Source organism: Telmatherina bonti, assembly GCF_933228915.1.
Source record: "Telmatherina bonti genome assembly, chromosome: 12".
Lineage (NCBI taxonomy): Eukaryota > Metazoa > Chordata > Actinopteri > Atheriniformes > Telmatherinidae > Telmatherina > Telmatherina bonti.
In genome coordinates, this window is record NC_136610.1 from 20163302 (window position 1) to 20183890 (window position 20589).

The 20589-nt window shown below is 39.5% G+C and overlaps 1 protein-coding gene across 1 annotated transcript in view; it reads left to right on the top strand.

Annotated features, from left to right (window-relative positions):
• Positions 1–20589, top strand: part of diaph2 (diaphanous-related formin 2) — a 373599-nt gene that overhangs the window by 205203 nt on the left and 147807 nt on the right. The window contains exons 19-20 of the mRNA XM_079250311.1: positions 5448–5549; positions 8301–8395. Of these exons, the coding sequence (XP_079106437.1) occupies positions 5448–5549; positions 8301–8395 (197 nt within the window). The remainder of the gene's footprint in view (positions 1–5447; positions 5550–8300; positions 8396–20589) is intronic.

A 20589-nucleotide genomic window follows, 5' to 3' on the forward strand; every position in this document is an offset into this window, starting at 1 on the left:
TACTGAAGACATTACTGGCCGCAGGTCAAAGTGTCAGTCTGCGGGATTTATCCTGCTTCCTGTACACACACCTTTTATTCAGAGATCTTGAATAAACAGAACCAGATGCCTTGAATGGGAGGACTGATAGCTGTTACAACTCATCCTGTCATACCTGGCTGAAATGGGGCGTATGTGGTTTCTGGAAGAGAGTTTTACACAATCCAAAGTTTCCATCATCATTATCATTATCAGCCGCTTCCCCCACTCTATGTTGTCATTAGGCATGGTAATGACTGCATGGTTGAGAACTCCCATCCTCCCAACTCTGTACCCCTTCAAAACACTGCACTCCTTTCATATAGTTCACCTTGACCTGAGGGGCTCTTTTGAAACATCTGTTGCTAAGTGAGGTATGCATGCGCATTTAAAGAGTGACGTGTATTTAGAATTAATAATTCATTTCCATACCCATTCAAACATTAACTACTATCAGCAAACAACAGTTACAGATTTCTAGATTTTGGGTTTTCTGTTTTAGTCCTGCTGGATTTGCCAAGCTGAAGCTAAAAGAAATGATTTCAAGTCTGAACCAGTTGGGGAGGGACTGTCTTTTGAGTGGGAGAATGCTTTAAGATCCAAGACAGTGGGATGAGTGGGTACAGCTATGTCTCAGCACAGCAGATTGACTTCAGGGTTGAGAACAAGACCTCTGTTTCAACTAAGGGAATAGAAGAAATAAATGAGCTCTGGGTTTCAGTGGTCAGATGGTGTGCTCAGATCATAAGCGGGCTCTCCGCTTGCTTTCTCTTTATACATTTTTCTGATAAGTATTTTTCTATCCTCTTACCATTCTTCATCTCACCATATGAATTCAGTAATGTTTTTGTTCATGGTTCATGTTTTGGCCTGTAATTACATTTTAAAAGTAAATGCATTCATATGGACACCCGTTCGGTATATTTGATGTTTTTATGGCTGAGTCCAGTGACTTTTCTCAAGAATTCATCTCCTTTAGACAAGCTGGCAGCTTTCCTGTGGCTAAATCCTTGGTGTGAGTCCCTGAGAAGGGAGACAGGGCCCATGTTTGCAGGCAGATTGCACATTTGAAGGAATAAATTGTCTCGTAGAGCACCAGACTCCACATTGTCTGTTGCACTCTGTGTTTCTTTTCCTTTATGTTTGTTGAAGACCTGTCATCTGCAGTTTTCTGTTACTGCATTTCAAGGCCCGCTCATTTTTTTTCTGGTGTATGGTGGTGGGGCTCAGCCGGATGGCTTGTGTCCGGAAGTGAACATGTGGTAGTGTTTAGCTTTGTAATGCCCGGGGTTTTATGGACGTCTTGAGGGAGATATTGCATGGAAGGCAACCAGGATGCTGATTCTGGGCCAGCAAACATACTGCATGTCCAAGTGTTGGAGAACTCTTGTTATCACAGAGCTTCCCAAGGGTTTACCTCAGTCCAAGGCCCACATAAACGGATGCCAGCTTATTGCTAATAAGCCAAAACTGTTTTTGCTCAAACATTTATGTATGTTTTCTTTGAAACCTAACAATTTGGTGACTCCCTTTGGCACAGAGCAATCTTTAACTCCTGTACAATTAATGTAATGTCTGGCAGTTATGCTCAGCAGAGGATTTTTCTTCATGTGGTTATCTTGGCTTGCTGTTGACAGTGAATTTGTCCTGTATTTTTTTGTTACTTAATATTGAAACACTTCCTCTTTGACATGTTTCTCGGAGGACCTAAATTTGGAAAGAAAGAAAGGAAAAAAACCATCAGCAAAAAATCTTAACCGCTGTTGATTCATTGTTCCATTTCTCAGGCATTTCCTGTCATGACTAAAGCATTTGTTCTTCTTGGGAGTCATCTGGCCCAAGAATCAGCGATCAACTCAACAGGGTGTCATGCTTCGACAGCAATGCTCATAATTTAACAGACTTTTTGGATTCAAGTTCTGTCCTATAACAGCCTCTCATGTAATTCCACCAAACAGCAATTAATATATGTTGGTGATGCTTGCTTTTGCTTGTAATTAAGATTTTGTTATCACTGTGTTTTCATCTGACAGCCTGGCACAGAAATAATGCATCCTTGTGAAAGAACTCCATTGTACACAACAGCTTCAAGGAAACCAGCGAGCTGCCAAAAGCCCTCCCACATTGTTCCCATCACAAATGGCTCTCTGCTGTGTTATTGCTTGAGAGATTCTATTGACAAATATAACTCTTTGCATGAAGGATGGCATTGTTGTCACAGTATTACATTTTAGCCACTGGGCAACTAGTAAAACACGTTTAAATATTGGCAAAGCCTTAGATCATCTGTTGTAGACCTGCACTGTTGGACAGGTTAAGCTTTCTCAGCTGACAAAATGAGTCGGATGAATGTGCATCTCCAAAGTTTTACTTTTGTAAAAAAAAGGGTGGAAAAAAATACAAGTATAAAGCATTTTGAGTTTTTAGTAACTTTCCTACAGCGTCTGTTTTTTTGGGTTAATTTTTGAAAATTGCTTTGTTGTGACTAACCATCTGGGTATGTGACACCCACATTCATCCTTTCCACACACCTGGGACTCTGACTAGTGTGGCAGCTTGAATGTGTGAAAGCCCTCCAGGGCCCATCAGTTCACATGTGGCGCTCAGGGGAAGCATGTGACTTGTGGCACAATTGAGTCAGCCAGCAAATGCTGTAGCAGAAATCATTCTACTGAAGCCACAACTCTCCACCCGGCAGGAGAGCTCCGAGCTGCATAGGATGGCATCAGGACGAAATTTGCCTGCTTTAGATTTTTAAAGGCACTGTTTTCCTATTTAACTTTCTAATGCATGGAGCCCCGGAGGCAAGGGCGCAGACAGCTGACCAGAGTGCTGAGAGCACCCTGCAGAGAGAGTAAGGTAGCGCAGTGAGAGATTTAAGTGGCAGTAGAGGGAATAGATAATAGACATTTTAGAGAACAATTTGGTACAAAAAGCAGTCAAATTCTCCTTCTCAGTTTAAGTTGCTCTTTGTCTCCAGGGCACTCTCTGAGGGAGATCGATGTTTCCTCATGCTCTTTATTTTCATTGGCTCTCTAATTTCTTTTTCAAGTCTCTTTCTGCATAAGACAAACAGCGTGATGCCTTGGCTCCAAATGCTTACTGACTCAGTGTATGTGAGGCAGGATTCTGTAGAAGCTCTGTTGTTGGCATCGGATTTGTTTATGAAGTGATTGATATTTATTTTGTGTCTTTATCATCTGGTAAAGTTGGAAAACCCAATTAGAAATAAATATGCTGACACAGCCTGTAGGAAAATTGGATGTACTGTCAAATCAAAGGCTTAAAAGAAATAAAGAGAGAAGAGTTACTTGGTTTGTCAGATTATATCTGACCAAGATGGTACATAGGTGGTAGAGTATCATCAGTTTCATTATTATTATTTAGTTATACTGAAATGGGAAGTAGTAACGTCAACTTGCTTTACATCCTGTTGGTTCCTCTTATATCTCAAGGCAGTTGTGACCCATTGTGGTAAGGCTGCAGGAGCTGATAGTGAGTTGCATTTGGAATTGTCAGCAGATGCTTTGGGTCGCAATAGGTCGCAGGATGGAGCTGTTGTGGATGACTTATTTGGATGCATCCCAAAAATGCTCATTCACACTGGAACCTAAGCTGTCTGGAAATCGGATCTGTACACTGGGGTCTCTCTGTGTTCAAGTAGTTCCAGAAAAGTTTCGGGACGGTTTGAGCCTGTGCCGTTGAGGAACGCTCTTGTTAAAGGTGCACTTAACCTGCAAATCTGATGCAGTGGGTTGTAAGTGTCAAAACCCTTACAAGATTGCTTTTGCTCATGTTTATCTACAGACGTGGAAATGCAGAGCAATTTAATGTTCTGGCTGAATGATGTAAAAGTACAAGATTTTTTCCTTTCTCTCTTACTTCTAGTAACTCCCACCACACATGTGAATGAACTTGATTTAATGTTTGTCAAAACAGATGTCTCCACCTGGAAAGGATCAGGGTTACAAGTTAGTTCTCTTTCTAATGTTTTTATTGGTAGACAAACTGACACAATATAAATGGTCTCTTTTTATTTCCTATGACAAGTTCTTGGACATGAGAATTAAACTCCTTTACTTCATGATTAATTGGGTTTCAGCCTAAATTTTGATCACTTCATCAACACTTCCTGTTCCTCTTCTCACCATATGGCTTCTTGCACTTTAAAACTAATGAAAAAGAAAGAGTAACAAAGCTTTTGGCCAACGTGTTTCCATGCGGACTATGTGTGTTGTACTTTGATCGGGTTCAGAACACACTATTCTGACACCAAATCCCAGCATTGTGCCATGTGATGCATATATTTATACTCGCACCATTTTAGCACAACTTATATAGTAAACAACTACATCCCTGTTTTTGAGATTTGTTGACAGCACACAGCAGAGCTAGGTTGGTGCCTTAAGCACTGCTTCTTCAGGCTGCCCAGGAGATGTTGCCTCTTTGATTCTTTCTTCAAATATGCAAGCCAGCACTAAGGGAGCAGATTGTTTGTTCTAGATTTCCTTTGAGACTCCCACCTTGGGCTTAAACAGAGCGGTTGTGATGATTAGCAACAAAGTGTGCTGCTTCTCATAAGCCATCAGGGGAGAGGGAAGGATCTAAGGAATCCTCTTTTTCTTTTTTTTTCACATCTTTATTGTGAAAAATTAAACTCTCTCTTCAGTACCATAATTGCACTTGAAAAATGTTGACCTATCGCCGTGCGCATGGACAGACCCTGATGTTTTTGTTGTTCAAATAAAGAGAAATTTGCGCTGACGTGGTGTTTTCCCAGACTCATTTATGAAAATGTTGCCTCTGGATGGAAGAGAATTGTTCTTATTAACCATCTACTCACTCTGGGAATGACAGAAATGTTGGCATTCACAAACAAATGACAAGTAGGACATTGCTGACAACACTGTCCACTGATGTGAAACATGCACTTTTTTTTGAGGTGGTGGTGGTGGGGGGTCCCTTTTTTCCAATTTGCCAAACAGTGACTTCATTGTGCACCACATGTTCTGAACTCTTATGGATGCGAGAGTTATTACAAAACTAAAAGAGAACATTTTAACTTGCTCAGCTGCAAAGTTTCTTTGCAATTTGTATTTGAAGAACTTTGACACGGTGTCTGCACATGTTTTCTTTCCTGTCGATGTCGTGTTTAGCTGTTGGTTTTTAAGTGATGGGTTATTTTATCTTACATTATTGATTTGTAGGTGAAATATGCCACATAACTGCTCTTTGCAAGTATACATCAAATATGTCTGCATTTCATTCATTCATTAAGTTAATAATGTATTTGATGTATTTTATTATTATTTATTTACTCTAAAATAGCAGCTATATTCAGCCTTTAGAGTATGTATTGATTTTGTTATAATGTACATTATTTCTAAGAGGTAAATGTGAAAATATTGTGTTCTGCTTTTTTCTTGCAGTGAAAAAAGACGTGAAGGACGAGGCGGATGCTGGGGTACCACAATTCAAGAAAAAGGCAAAGGAGCTTCGTATCTTGGATGCCAAAACAGCACAGAATCTTTGTAAGTTGATTGAGTTAAGTGTTTTAGATTATTTGTCAGCCTATGGTCACATATTTAGCATCATTACTTCATGAACACATTTTTTTTCTGTCAGATATATCAGTGTAGGTCAGGGCTGGAGCAGCTGACGCAGATCATATGTGCTCTCGAACTCCAGGAAATGGTTGCAGTGTTGTGTTGCAGTTTCTCTGCTGCATTTACCCCAAAAACTCATCCAGACAACCAGAGACATGTAATCACCAACTGACCAATCATAAGTGCCTACTTCTGCACACAACTACACTGCAAGCAGGGATGCATCTCAGGTCTTTGGAAGAGGTGTTCGCTGAGCCTCTACAGACCTACGCAACCATGTTGAATCACTGGTTTATTTATTTGTTTTTTCTGGAAGTTTGGAATTTTTTCCAGCAGTTGTATAGGACAAAATATAAACATTGCATCTGCAACTGCTTGGGAAGTTTTTTGTTTTTTTTTATACAGCTGACTACAGATTGTAGGTCTTTTGAATTTCTAGCAACCTCAGTGGACGATTGTAAACATTTGGTTAACATCAGTGTATTTTATTCATCTGCCTAGTTTTCCTTCATGTGTGATTTACACGTGGGTTTGGTATCGGAAAGGGCCATGTGGCACCAACATACGGATGCTTCATAGAGACGTTGTTTGCGCTTGTGTTTCTGTGTGCATGTGATTGTGTGCATTTGCAAATCATGTCAGTGTGCTTGTGTATGGGCTGTGACAATGTTGATAGTTGTCACTGCCATGTCTGATTACAGAACCAGCAAATCGGTTTGGGATTTGGCAGGAAGCAAAAATAAGTGTTGAAAACCTCACCTTCACAAAGGAAATGGGTGGGAAGCATGTTGTCGTACACAACTACACAGCTCTCCTGATCTGCCTTGACACATACCATGGCATCATAGATCATCTTCACTGCCAGCCGCTGAACCCGCCAAGTTCTCTTTTCAATTCTGATGTGAAGGTTCAGTGACTTGGACGGGTAGTGGCATAACATGAGTGATTGTGATGTCAGTGTCACTTTATGTTTCCTGGTATAATGATTATGTATACAACTATCTGATAAATTGTATCAATCTGTCTATTCAAACTTTCGCCCAGCACTGTTAGTAAACTGCTGGATGGCTTGCACCTAAACACCCAAATGATGCCAATTACACTGGACAATTTCACAACAACCTTCACAGCTTGAAAAGCATCTTTTAGGGTCATTTATCTTTTTTTTTTTCTCTTTGAAGATTATTGCTTGTCACTGATGTGGGATTTTAGGCTTAAAGTATATGAAAGTTGCGCAACATACAAATCGAATTATCTGCACTTCATCAGAAGTTCTATATTTAACAACGTATCATTTTTACTTTTACAGTCAAAGTAGCTTAACCTACTACGGAGAAACCACTGTACCACTATGTACGTTGACCAATGATGATGGAGAATTCAAGCAAGATTTATCATGGTGGTTGCATGAAGCATTGAAATGCAGGTTATATGATATTCCTTCCCCATTTCATAGTTAGACTCTATAACATTTCTCACTCTGAACTCCCTCATCATCAGCACCGCAATTCTTCAAAAGCTGTTCTTTTTAAAACCTGTTTATTTAGCAATATTTTCTCATTTGTTTTCAAAGAAAACTGTAATTAAAACCGTTTAAAAGCAGTGAAAAAGCAGCAGCTGTGGAAATCCACTGTGTCAAACAGTTGGGTTCTGAACAGCAGCTGTTGAAAAGAGGGGTGTGTTCCTGTCACCACAATCCCTCAACGCAAAGCAAAAAAAAAGCAACATGAATAAAAAATAAAAAAAAAAGGCAAAAAATGTTCCTAAACTGTTTTATGGTTGGGCTAACAGGAGACCACCGTGTTGCTTAAACTACTCTCCTTTCTATTCACCAACTAAAGCTTTGACAGCGGTTCAGGTCTTCTACGCAAGATGGCGAGATTTAAGACAACTGTTGTGCAGGGTTGCTTTCACTTTGTTTTGTTTTTCTGCTCCTAAATATCATTTTGCTGCAGAATCGCCACTATCAAACCCACACCTGCACCACAAGCTCATTTAATACTCACAAAGCATTTAGTGAAATATAGCAGGATACTGTAAAGGGAGAGTTAACGTGACATGATTTTTTATCCTGATACCATAGTTTAGGCAATAAATTTGCTATTAAAAAGCAAGAACAAAAACACTATGTCTCTGTTTGTTGCCCCTCAAAAACAGGCACCAGGTCCCACTGCTACAGTCATATAGCAGCTGTTGGGTGACTCTCTTCCAACTCATTACCAAAACTCCACCTGTGACTTCCACCTGGATCCACCATCAGCTCCAGTTTCCAATATAGCCGCCCACCTGGAGTATAAAACAACCACCAGGCTTCCCCCCCTTGAGGCAAATTCAGTGTGCCCCTTTGTATCCCCCCTAATCAAAAATATGCTGCTTTCCCAGATGACGCACACAAATCCTGCCTAGAATTATTTCTGCTACTTGAATTTCAGATTTGCTGAAATATACTTAAAAAAAAAAGAAAAACAAAAACAAAGTTACTGCGGAAGCTCACAGGGACATCTTTATGTTTCCCTTTATTATTTTTGTCAAGGTGACAGTTTATCCAAGTGGCAAGTAAGGTCTCTGGTCATTTTGTCTGGGGAGTGATGAGTGCGGAAATGTCTTTTTGAACCCTGCAGTCTAATAAAAAGGGATAGGAAATGACTCTTCTCTCCTCTCTCTACATCACAACAGCTATTTTCCTGGGCTCGTTCCGCCTGCCTTATGAAGAGATCCGGGACATTGTGCTGGAGGTAGATGAGGAAAGACTGAGTGAATCACTCATCCAGGTAAGACTGATACTCACTTGGCTCCTTCCCTCGCTCATGCACACACACATATTTCTACCCTCTGAATGTGTGAGCTTGTGTTTGTGTGTCTGTCATGGAGATGTGTGTTAGAGGAAGAAAAAAAAAAGAGAATTTCTCGGTGCATCCGTGTGAGAAGATAAGTTTGGAATTTCTATGTCTGGTGGAAAGCTCAGTGACCCCATTTTAAAACCAGCTTTGGTTTGTTTTTGGCACAAGTCAGTCTGTCCATTCTCATGTGGACTGCAGAGACACCCCCCCCCCCCCACTCCATTCATCCTCTTATAATGGATGGTGAAGGACAAGGCTTGGCAAAGTCTTCTCAACTCCACCCTCTTTCCCCATTTCCTTTGTCTTAAACCATGATTGATGAGCTTCCTAAAGGCTACTTGTTTTGTTCCAGTTTTACTTGTTTATTTATTTATTTACTTCTTCTTGTCTGAGGCAGCATTAATTGAAAATGGGGCGGGTGCATGTGAGGTGAAGAGGCATCACTGTTCAATATTACACCGAATTTTCACTGATGTTTCTTTTTTTGCAGTGTCCTTGTGGCGTAAGGCATCGCGTTGTCCTCTGCTTGTGTTTTATTTCATCAGTAGGGGGTGTAGACGAAGAGAGAAAAAAAAAAATAGAAAGATTTGATTTTAATCAAATGTTGGCAGTGATGCATTGTGCTGTGAGCAGTTTAGTTTATTTCTTACAAGCTGCAGCAGGGATTTTTCACGTGCAGATTTTGAGCCGAAGTCCAGAGGTCTTAGTACAGAAAAATAAACACATAGTCATTTTTCCCCTGATATATTCTGTATGTCCTTTCCCACATTGCTTATCAACAAAGACTTGCACAACAGCTAGTCTGCTGGCCTCCCACTGCTTGGAACATAGATACCAGTATCAGGTAGAGAGGCAATATATATTTAGATGGGGCCCATCCAGAGAGCTGCCCTGCAGGGCTATTATTTTGAGCTCTGATAACCTTTAATAGGCCAGTAATCTGCCTGAAAGTACAGAGTGTACATTATGAGATGGCACACCCCCCTCTGCTTTGTGAAAGAGAAGGGAAGTTAAGGTGTTGACCTTTTTCCAACTTCGGCCTTTCAGTAGTCTGTATCTGCCAGCAGGAGAGCCGTGTCCCAAGCAAATCCCCACCAGGCCCTCTTCGCACACAGCACCAGACAAATGACTGGACTGGTACAAAGAGGTCTGCTTAAGTTACAGGGAGACACTCCATCCGCCATCGAACAGCTGCCATTAAACTGACCCTGATCGAAGTACTGATAGCGATTACACTGCAGGTAACCGTAAAGTCGCCGATACAAAACAGAACAAACGCTGTCAAAGAAGCGATTTAACAATTACAGAACAGACAGGGGACGACAGGAGAAAGAGAGACATGAATACGCTACAGTTTTGACTCTCACGTTTCCTCTGTGATGCAGTTTTTCAAGTAAAAAAAAAAATAAAAACAGCTGCCATAACATTCAGATTCCTTTTTGTTCTCCTGTGTGTCTCTGAAAAAGATGGTGTGGGTCGGGAGTGTGTGCAGTCTGACTGGTGGCTGAGGTTAGTCACAAAAAAAGATGTTTTTTCCACATCCAAGCAGCTAGTCATCCTTTTTAAAAATGATTTCTCATTGTTGCCTTTACGTCACCCATTCCCTTGTTTTAATAAATGTGACATGGGGCTTCATGGCTTCGAACAAAGACATGCTCAATAAAGCTCATGTGAGCAAGTGTGTGAGTCTGCAGAAGCACTTGGGAGTCAAGCTCATGTCGGGAAGTCCAGTGTTGGGGGAAGGGCAACGAATTTAACATCTATCCAGACAGATCTCATATCTGCTATTTGTCCTGCCGATAAGGACAATCTAAAGATTGGAGAGTCCTGAAATAAAAAATACTGTTACTATAATATTACTGCTACGATAATCATGACAATTATTTACTTCCTTTGAGCAATGTCTGTATCTTCCACTTTTCCTAGCCAGAATGATTTCATTAGTTCGCTATCGACCTAGTGTTTTGTCTATTTGTTTTTTTTACAGTCAGCGTGCCAACTTTAAAAAGTTACACCTCCAGTCACATGGGGAAGGCAGTAGATCTTCTTTCACTTCCAATCATTTATATACGAGAACATGTATGAAAAACTGCGGTGTCCTTATCTGATCTTTAAACAGATACGGCCGTATACAATAACACTAAACAACACATGATATATTAAACCATATCTTTATTTATTTAACAACAAAACAAGCCTAATACATTGTGTAACAAGCTAAGGGTATCACCTGATGCGGTAGCCTGTAGAGCCACCTTGAGCTGTAATAACTTGGTTCATGGTGAGAAGTGATGTGAGAGTGATATGATCTTATCACTCTCTCACATTGTTGTGGAAGTTGTTTTGTCTTTGCTTCCTGACTGTCTCGTTTCATTTCATTGATATTTCTAGACATCTGTTTGTACTTAACTCTCTTGAGGTCCCGCCTCGGCATTTCAATCAGCTCCGGGTCATGTTTTTGCGCCACTTCAACAGCTTTATTCTTCTCTTGTTCAGCCATTTTGTTGTTCATTTGCTCGCGTGTTTGGCTTGTTGTAAATGTGCCGCTGTGCATCGTGACCCAACGTCTTCTCTTTGGCCTCACCTATCCGAAGGTCATGGTTTCACAGTACTTATGGTTTGTTCGTATGCGGCTGTGCAAACCTAAACCATGCTGCCGCGTTCTTATTAGAGGAAAGAGGCGGCTCCTTCTGATTGTGCCGTCATGAATTCCAAGGCTGCAGCTCTTAAATGTCCTATTCTTCTGAGCATTGCTCAAGCTGTATTTGTTGGGACATCCATTTTTTTTTTCCTCTTGTATGTGAATAATATTCCTCACAATTGTTTTAAACCATAAGCATCAACCGTATACAACCAGTCAATTATCTATAGTGTTCTGCATTAAATGCATTCATTTGCTCGTTAAATGTTAGAATTTTCTCTTCAAATGTATTCATTTGCTTCATTTGAAGGTTGAAAGACTTGGCAAATGCTAAACACATTGTCAGATTCTGTTTTGCAGGAAAAGAAAGAGAAGCTAAACTAACACGGGTAATTTTTATTTACACAAAACTATTGCTAATTGTATACGTAGATAACCATCCTGGTGAAACAAGAATGAGGTGATTATAAAGCCAAATCAGGCAGAAATGAGCTCACAAATTAGACAGGCAGGAAGCAACACATGCCAGAGAAATGCAGTTACAGCCATAGTTAAAACTATACAGAGGCACTGAAGGGGAGCAAAGAGACCTCCTGCTGGGTGACACAGTCCTGAGTGTGGGCTCCATCTGCACAGTGCTCATCTACACTCATTACGCTGATTAATCACTCCACACCACCCACTTTCAGCCACACGCCAATCACCATTTATCCACATAGACAGATGCACACACATACAGAAAATAAGGATGCTACTGCATGGCTTGGCAAAACAGTAAAAGAAGAGGAATCTACCATCTAGCTAAGGTTAGAGGGAGTGGGTGATTGTGTAGAATAATGTAGAACAAATAGCAAATAAATAATGGGGTTAATCTGGTGTTTGAATGAAGGTGATGAATGCATCCCCATGCAAAAAATTGTCAAAGCAACTGAATAATATAGTCATGAATAAGATGCATTCATATGGTTACTTAAATAAAGTAAACAGACAAAACTCTGTATCCAAACATTATTTTTGTGTCCATCCTTTACTCTGCAAACAATGCCAGTCCTTCTAAATGCAGAAGCCAAATTTTCAGCCGGGCTTCCCTCTAGAATTTGTCTCATACCTAGCAGAGAGGAAAGCCTTTCAGCAGACGATGTGCTGAGTTGGCATATTGTTAAAGCTGGCTATGGTCAGATGGCGCTGCAGGGAGTGTGCTATTCTTTTTTTTTTTTTTTTTAATTTTTTTTATTGTGGTTTGTAGCCTTTCAAAGCAACTCTGGTAACGCTGTACACATATCAGGACAAGAGATATTTGGTAACAACATGGATATGTTTTTTTTAAACATTTGCAGAGAATGAATGGGACTTTACTAGTGTGTCTTGCCAAGAGCCGTCCAGATCTTAATTTTTCTAATGGAAACAGACATTAACACAGGTTTGAAATGTAACAATGTTGGGTTTCTCTCTCTCTCAAAGAACTTTTGTTTGTTTTCATGGTTTATGTCCTGTCATTTGATCAACTATACCCAGAGTCCCCAAAACTTATTTTGCATCATTTCGTTTTCATTATTAGCTTCTATCAACCTGGGACAACACTGTTGTGAAGTGGCGCTATACAAATAAAGTTGAATTGAATTGAACCAATATTTAACTGCTCGTTTCATCTTGACTGTTCATCACAAGGCTGTCTGAAAATATAAGTTATTGCCTTGCACTGTATGTTAGCTTTTATTTAATTAAAAAATGTGATGTGTGTGTTGTTGTTTTAGCATTTTGTGTTGCTAACATTTACAGGTGTTTTTATAGCTGCACATGACCTCTTAGCAACAAAGGACAAAACAACCTTAAAAAATAAAAAACTTTATTAGTCATTTCCAAAGAACATCTCTGTGATGATGGACAGTGATGTCGTCCTCTCTCGGGGTCCGCAAAACTCTTATTCATTCATGAATTTGCCCGTGACAGTCAAGCAGGGAATTAATAAACGAAGGGTATATTGAGAATGGAAGGAATGAAGGAAGCAAGAGGTGTTCATAATGTATCTGAAACTCTGTAACTCAATCTTATTATCTTCCTCCTGCGTTGACATGTCTAATGTAATGATTTGTCAGCAGAATGTGGCAGTGCGCTGGCCTTGAAGTACCCCTACGATGTGTCACCCCGGCAGAGTGGATAGATAGGAGTTGATTGGCTCTCCTTATTCTGCATTAGGGCCCATCAACGCCTCAGAGATGATGTACACATCCCTGAATGCTGGCAGACAGTCCTGGCTCCCACCATTCATCTGTGCTCCACATAATTTCTCGCAATTCCACACTTATTTTCATCTTCATGCGCCCAGCGTGCAAACATACGTATGGCCCATGCAAATGGATAGATGTGTCAGTTATCTCTTTGTCTTCTGCTCCCTGTGCAATTGTGTCATTTTTCATCCAAACAATAAATATGTGTTAGTTCCCCGCTCGCGTGAATACACAATCACATTTGCATGCCGTCTACCTCTCTGTCACACTCTTTGTCTCTGTTTCTCATTTGCTTACAATATTCATGGTGCTGGTGGACAGAGGTCACTTGTATATATCAGGTCAGCTTCATCAAATTCAGAAAGACGGCAGAGTCACCCCGCTATGATAGCGGTTTAACAATGAGATAAGCAGGACAATGAAAAGCAACAATACACACGGGCTCAGTGGAAGCAGGTAAAGTCTCAGAAAACCTGGCAAAGGGCCGCTTTTAAAGAACTGACAGCTTGACAAAGCTATTCGTTGCTATTATTGCTGGCTAACAGAATCAGCAAGGGAAGGGTCCTTTGGACCTTGTTTGTGTGGGAAGAGTCAGGTCCATGCGCTTTGGGCTTCAGAGCCCTGGTTCTATTGTCCAGTTTGGCATTACAGGACAGCTAGTCCCCTAGTTCCTTTGTGGTGGTATCCTGTCTGGGTGCATATTTGTCCTCTCTGGTACTGCAGACATCACAGCATATGTATGCTCATGATCTTGCTGTTCATTTAAGCTGGCTGTCCTTCAGTGTTTGAATTTCTTTAAGAGTTCTCCCATCTTCTTTGTCCCAGAATGACAGCTTAACTGTGAAATCTGTGATCACAAGTCTGTGTTGTGATCAGTAATTTGCCAAAGACTGGGAACAAATATGATGCAGAAGGATAAACATGCAAACTTACAGTCTTTATCTGTGGTATCCATGGTAATCGTTCTTTGATTACCATCTCTTTTGTATTCTTTTTTGTGTTGGAAGTTCACACAAAGATGATGTTGTTTTATTTTGAGTGTCATCACAAGTTCCACATTTTTTAAGTGTTTTATATTCAACAGAACAAACATTTCACCCAAGGATTTTTATTTTTTTACCTGTTTTTTTTACCTGTTTAGATTCTGAATGAAATGTTGATGAAAAATGACACAAGTATGCTTGTATTGGACACAATGAAAGGTCTTCATCACATAAATGAAGAGATATGTTGTCTATTTTTAACCTGTGATGTTTTTAAGGTGGTTTGGTCAGCAGTTTGGAGAATAAAACTTTGGCGACGATTGATGGGAATTTGCTAAATAAGTTCTCTGACAGTGATGTTGTTTTACTCACAGCTTGGCATCTCTGACAGGGAGCGTGTCCAAAGGCATTCTTGGATAGATTTCTTATTTGCAGTAGAGGGGATTAAGTAGTATTAGTTTTTAGGCTATTGGATTACTTCACAGAGATACTTTGTAAACTTTAGAGACATTTTCTTTCCTTGCCCATTTGTGTTTTTGTTCTTGTATTAAGGTTTTGCTGGACTATCATGCTTCCCCTTGTTGCTTCATTAGCACATCTTAGAAGCTGTTCATTGTGATTAGTATAAAAACTGATTAGTTATCTACAGTACATGCTGACTATCTGTTAATGCTCCCCCCAGGCACAAAAGCTATTTCAGCTCCTTTCTACTCCCATCAAACAAACACAGATGTTGGTTCTGTGTTCATTATAGTTTAGCATTTCCAGGGCCAGTTTGTAATTTCTCCATGTAGCATCATAGCTCATTGTTACATTGGCCTCAGTGCGTTGGTGTTAATGTGTAATTACAAAGGGTATTTAATAATGGCAACTTTTGCATCCCGCTGAAGTGTTCTCAAAGTATACACAATGAAACTCTCACAGTTTGTGGAGATGTGGACCCAAATGCAGGACAAAGAGGCATGAGGCAGGTGGAATGCAAGAATAATTGTTTTAATCCAAAAGTAAATGAACAAAAAGACCGGACGGAGGAACATGACGGATGATCCGACAAAGGAAACTGAAAACCGAGGAGTATAAATGCACCGAGGGACCAATAACAAACTGGTGAAGTAAATAAGGACCTCAAACCAGGGGAGCTCATCAACAAGAAGCAAAAACAGGAAACAATACACAAGGGAGCTAAACAGGAAAAACTACAAAATAAAACAGAAAACAAGAACTAAAGATTACACAAAAACCACCCACCATGACAGAAACTTTTCATGCAGTTTATAAATGCATGCAGGTATTCAGCTTCATTTAAAATTTCGACTCTGTGGGACTTTTTTTTTTTTTTTTCTTTTAATGTTGGTTTAGCAAAGTTACTAATCCTAAAATATCTGCTTAAAGCTCTTGCATTTCTTTTACCTCGAACTTTGTGACTTTATGTCTAAGGTCAGGCTAAACATTCAAACTTGACCCAAACAACCACATAGCTGTTTGTTTTTCTTTTTCTTTTCTTTATCAATGAGTAGAATTTCTTGGTTACTTTCGTGATTAAGGATAACGGTTCTCATCAGACATAAACTCTATCGTGTTATATGCTAATGATATTTTAATGCATTTGCTGAACCCAAACAAGTTAGCACAAGAAACATTCAAAATCATCAACAACTTTTTTTAAACATCCAACTACACAATCTGTTAGAATAAATCCAACGTCCTCCCACTCTTAGACCGTGCCTGGGATTCTGCAGCTTAGATCCTCCTAAAGGATGTCAACATTAAATATTTAGGAATTATTACTGCCAAGCTGTCAAAGTTATTTCCACTTAATTACTTCCAACTTCTCCAAACAGAACAAGCTCATCTTAAATGCTGGTCAAATCTTCCACTCTCACTTATAGGACATAAAGTTATAGTCAAAATGAAAATGATCCAGCAGATTTTTTTTTTCTTCAATACTTCTAGTTATACCAACAAAAACATGGTTTCAGTTACTCAGCACTTCAGTCTCACAGTTTTAAAGTATTAAATTGGAAAAACAAAAAAAGCAAATATCAAATACTCCACTCTTCTGAACAATAAGTCTTAACGTGGATTTGGAGCACCACATTTCTTCTATTATTTCTTAGCAAATCAACTGTAGTACTTACTTAGATGGATCAATGAAATAAAAACTGTAACAGCTTGTTGATACAGTTAGAATAAATTTATTACAGAAAACAAAAAAGATCAGATTTACCATTTCTTAATACCTTCCCCAAAACTCACAGCAGCATCAAAAACACTATTCTGCAACCCTGAAAGCCTGGTGGAAGGTTCTGGGAATGCCAAGTTCTACTCCTACACTTTGTAAACTCACTACTTTATGGCATAGTCTGCATTTTCATCTTTATAAAACAGCTGTTCTCCACTGCAGATGGGAGGAGAAAGGATCACACATGTCCATCATCTTTTCAGTAATGATCTTATGACAAATAAAGACTTAAAACATAATGAACTCACTCTGCCAAAGATAACAGATGCAGTCTTCCAAATTAAAGTGAAGAAAACAACTAACTTCAAAATTGTATAAAATATTAAATATAATACAAGCTTCATAATAGATGTTCAAAATGAAATTGAATGACAATCTATCCATCCCACCATTGTGCATGTAGATATAATACAGACGGACCTTAGATAGATAGATAAATAGAAAGATGGTTTACTGGTTGCTTTAAAAGCAGGTAGTTCAACTGAGATATGCTTGTGCTCAATTTTTAGATTTAGGTTCTTAGTTTGTTTCAACAATATTTAAAAACCACCACACTTGCATATCAGTTTTAACTTAATCATACCATGTTGTTTTTATTTATTTAATCTCATTCTGACAAAACATTGCTGCTACCAGGTCAGATTGCACCAAAAGATGCAGTACAATCAAAGACAAGTCTTTTATTCTCTCTTTCTTTGAAGATTGTCATGCTATGAATGGCTGTTTCAGTGATTTTCCTGCAGCTGAATGGATCTACTAACAACAAAATAAATAGATGTTTGTTTCAGAGGGTTATACATGAAGATCAACAGTAAGACAATTCTGAAGGCTGCAGCTGATCAGCCTTTTTTTTTTTCTTTTTTCATCTCACACCCCTACTTAAAATATGCCATGTGATCCGGGTGCTTGATATGAGAAAGTCATCACTAAATGTTTTAGCACGCCCAGTTTTTTTGGTGCGTGTGGTAAGCTAACTCGATGATGTGACCCTGGGGGCTTGTTTTGCAGAATATCAGAGTGGCTTCTTAATGTTTAATGCCTGCCAATGTATTTTATATTACCCCATCTTCTTTTCAAAAGGAAAGGCTAATGATAATACTGCACCACTGCTATTCACTTATAATTAGTGTTGCACTATGTTGTGTGCAAATGCACTGTATGAAAGAAAAGCAGGGACAAAAAAGAAGAAAAAAAAAAAAAAAAGGTTCAGCATGTCTTGGAGTTCAACTCAGCATGTTCCAATGAGTCAGTCTGCGCACGTCATGTCTGCTCATTGGTCAACATACTAGTGCTTTTGAGAAAACAGTAGGAAATGTTTGTATTCATTAAATGAATTAGGTTGAGCTGTAGGATGTTAAAAATCCTGAAATGTGGGGAGTGCTGCATCAAAGTTGAAGCAATCTCACATCATCAATCCATGCACATTTGACATTTTATCCTTTGCGTTTCTTTTCAGCATGACCCCTGGGTGTTTTTAAGTGGTGACATATGGCTGTACATACCATTAACGAATCTTTCTCCTGTTCTCAAACATGTTTTTCTCCACTCCCTCTGGATTTTGCCATTATTACTAAATATCGATGTATAAATGGGCTTCACAGTGGTGTGGGGGTTAGCGCCACAGCTGCAAAGCAAGAATGTTACTCGTTGGAACAGTCAAACCCCTCTCCCCACATACATTTTCTTCCTGTGTAAGCGTGGCTTCTCTATCTGTACTTTGGCTTCCTCCCATCATACAAAGAGGTGCATGTTAGGTTAATTGGTTCTCCCTCTTAATTCTCCGTAGGAGTGAGTTTGAACATGAATGGTTGTTTGTCTCTCTGTGCTGGCTCTGCAATAGACTGGCGATCTGTCCAGGGTGTACCCTGCCGCTCACCTGCTAATTGCTGGGATAGGCTCCAGCTTCCCTGTGACTGAATTGGAATAAGTGGTATAGAAAATGAATGATTGTTGTGTAAATGATGTATAATAATGAGCCATTTCTCTCAGATTGTCGTAAATGCAAAAAACGTGTCACACCGCGGCCAAACACTCCGACGAGGTTGTCTAAGTGAACACAAATGTTGCAAGCTTTGGCTTTTCACTCCTTCCCGTCAGCTTGCCATGGCAACAACCTTTCCACCAGGTCTCATAGGAGTCTTTCGAACTAGCCTTGCTTGTTATTATTGTTTATCTGTCTTGTCAATCATCCACATCAGCGGCGCTCTCATCCATATGCATGACCCATCATTACATGCGGTTTCTCATTGGCTGCAGGGTCTGGCAGTGCCCATGCCAGCCTTTGTTCTCTGCTGTAACAGGTGATGGTAGCGGACTGGCACATTGTTGGGCATCGTTTTCACAGTGTAAAAGTGCACATGTGGGACAAGGCGATAAGTATGGGCATGTTGGATTAGAGCTTAAGCAGGAGAAACGAGCCCCCCATGGGCTTAATTGAGGTTTATTTTGGCACACAGAACATAACACTTCTGCATCAAATGCTAATTTGACAATGAAACGTGAAATACATTATGCGGATTTGGTTCGGTTGGGGACATAAGTCAGGAAAGGAGGGGAGATGTCGAATAAACAAAGTAAAAATCAAAAAGTAGAGGCAGAGGAAAGGGAGAGAAGTGTGTGAGTTTGGTGCAGTATTAAGATGGGCTTCAGAAATTGATGGCCAGGACCCAAGAGACACCATGTACTTTTCACTGATCTTCACCAAGCGGCTGATCTCTGGCCAGAGGGTCTTGGCCAGGTACACTGTTCTCAGGTTGAATCTTGATCAGAAGCATTCGCACTCATGCACACACTGAAAAGCACACACACACACACACACAAGTGAGCTCATGCACAATACAGCATATCACTTAAATTTTGATTATGTGCATTTCACTCAGCTCCTCCTCTGGCATGATAGTGTATTTTCATAATGGAATGGCAGGGATGGTGGTGGTGGTGGTGGTGGTGGTGGTGGTGGGGGGGGGGGGGGGGGTCTGTTTTCATTTTCCTGTTCTGTGTCTTTGTTGCTGTGACAGATGGCACATCACTCAAAGAGACACTCTCAGACAGCAGAATCCACAAACAAATTAATTTCGATTAATGTTTTGCATGCTTGCTCTCTCCTTATTTGATTGACAGTCTCATATACGGGCTCTGTAGTCAGACGACTGTATTGCCCAGGAACAATAATCATAAATGAAGAATTATTACAGGGAAAGTGCATCCACTTTTCCCCACAATGAAAGCTTTGTTTCAGAGAAAGTGTTTGACGTGGAGTTTGAGCTTCCTTTGCAAACCAGAGAAACTTTTATTAACCCTTCCATGCATAGTGGTCACTATAGTGGACACCTATTCACGACCTTTCTGTCTTGCATATTCATGAATGAGGATGGTATATGTGTAAATGAACCACTTAAGTGGATGTTGATGAGTCATCCAATACAATCCCACTCAATGAACAATAAACTAATATATGATATTGTTGGACATAAGTGCATGCATTGTATTCATGCAAGTTTGCCTTTGTAATAAATAGGAATTTAAAATAATACAGCTATATTTTATGAAATATCCACATAGTATATTTAAGATTATATATAATATTTTATAAATATATAAAATCCATTAAAACAAATCAATAAAACAAGTACATTTAAATAATCAATAATAAAGAAAAGAATATAATGCAGTTGTGCGTAGAAGTGAAATGTTATATTTAAAAATTGTATAATTGTTTTTTTTTATTAATGCATGCATGAAAAGGGGTCATTCAGATATGAAGATGTTGTTTAATAGGAAGCAACAGTGAATGTTTAATCTGTTGGTACCACAGGCCCACATATTTTCAAATACAGTTGTCAAAATAATACAAAAAAAAAAAAAAAAAAAAAGCTTTTAGTGGAATACACACACACACACACACACACACAAACCTGTGTTTACCGCATATCTTGTTAGATTTTTCTTTCCTTTTTTACTGCTTTTACCTCTTCCATTTAAAATTCTTCTCCAAATTCAGCAGTTTTATTCTTTTTCCTCCCTGTTTCACT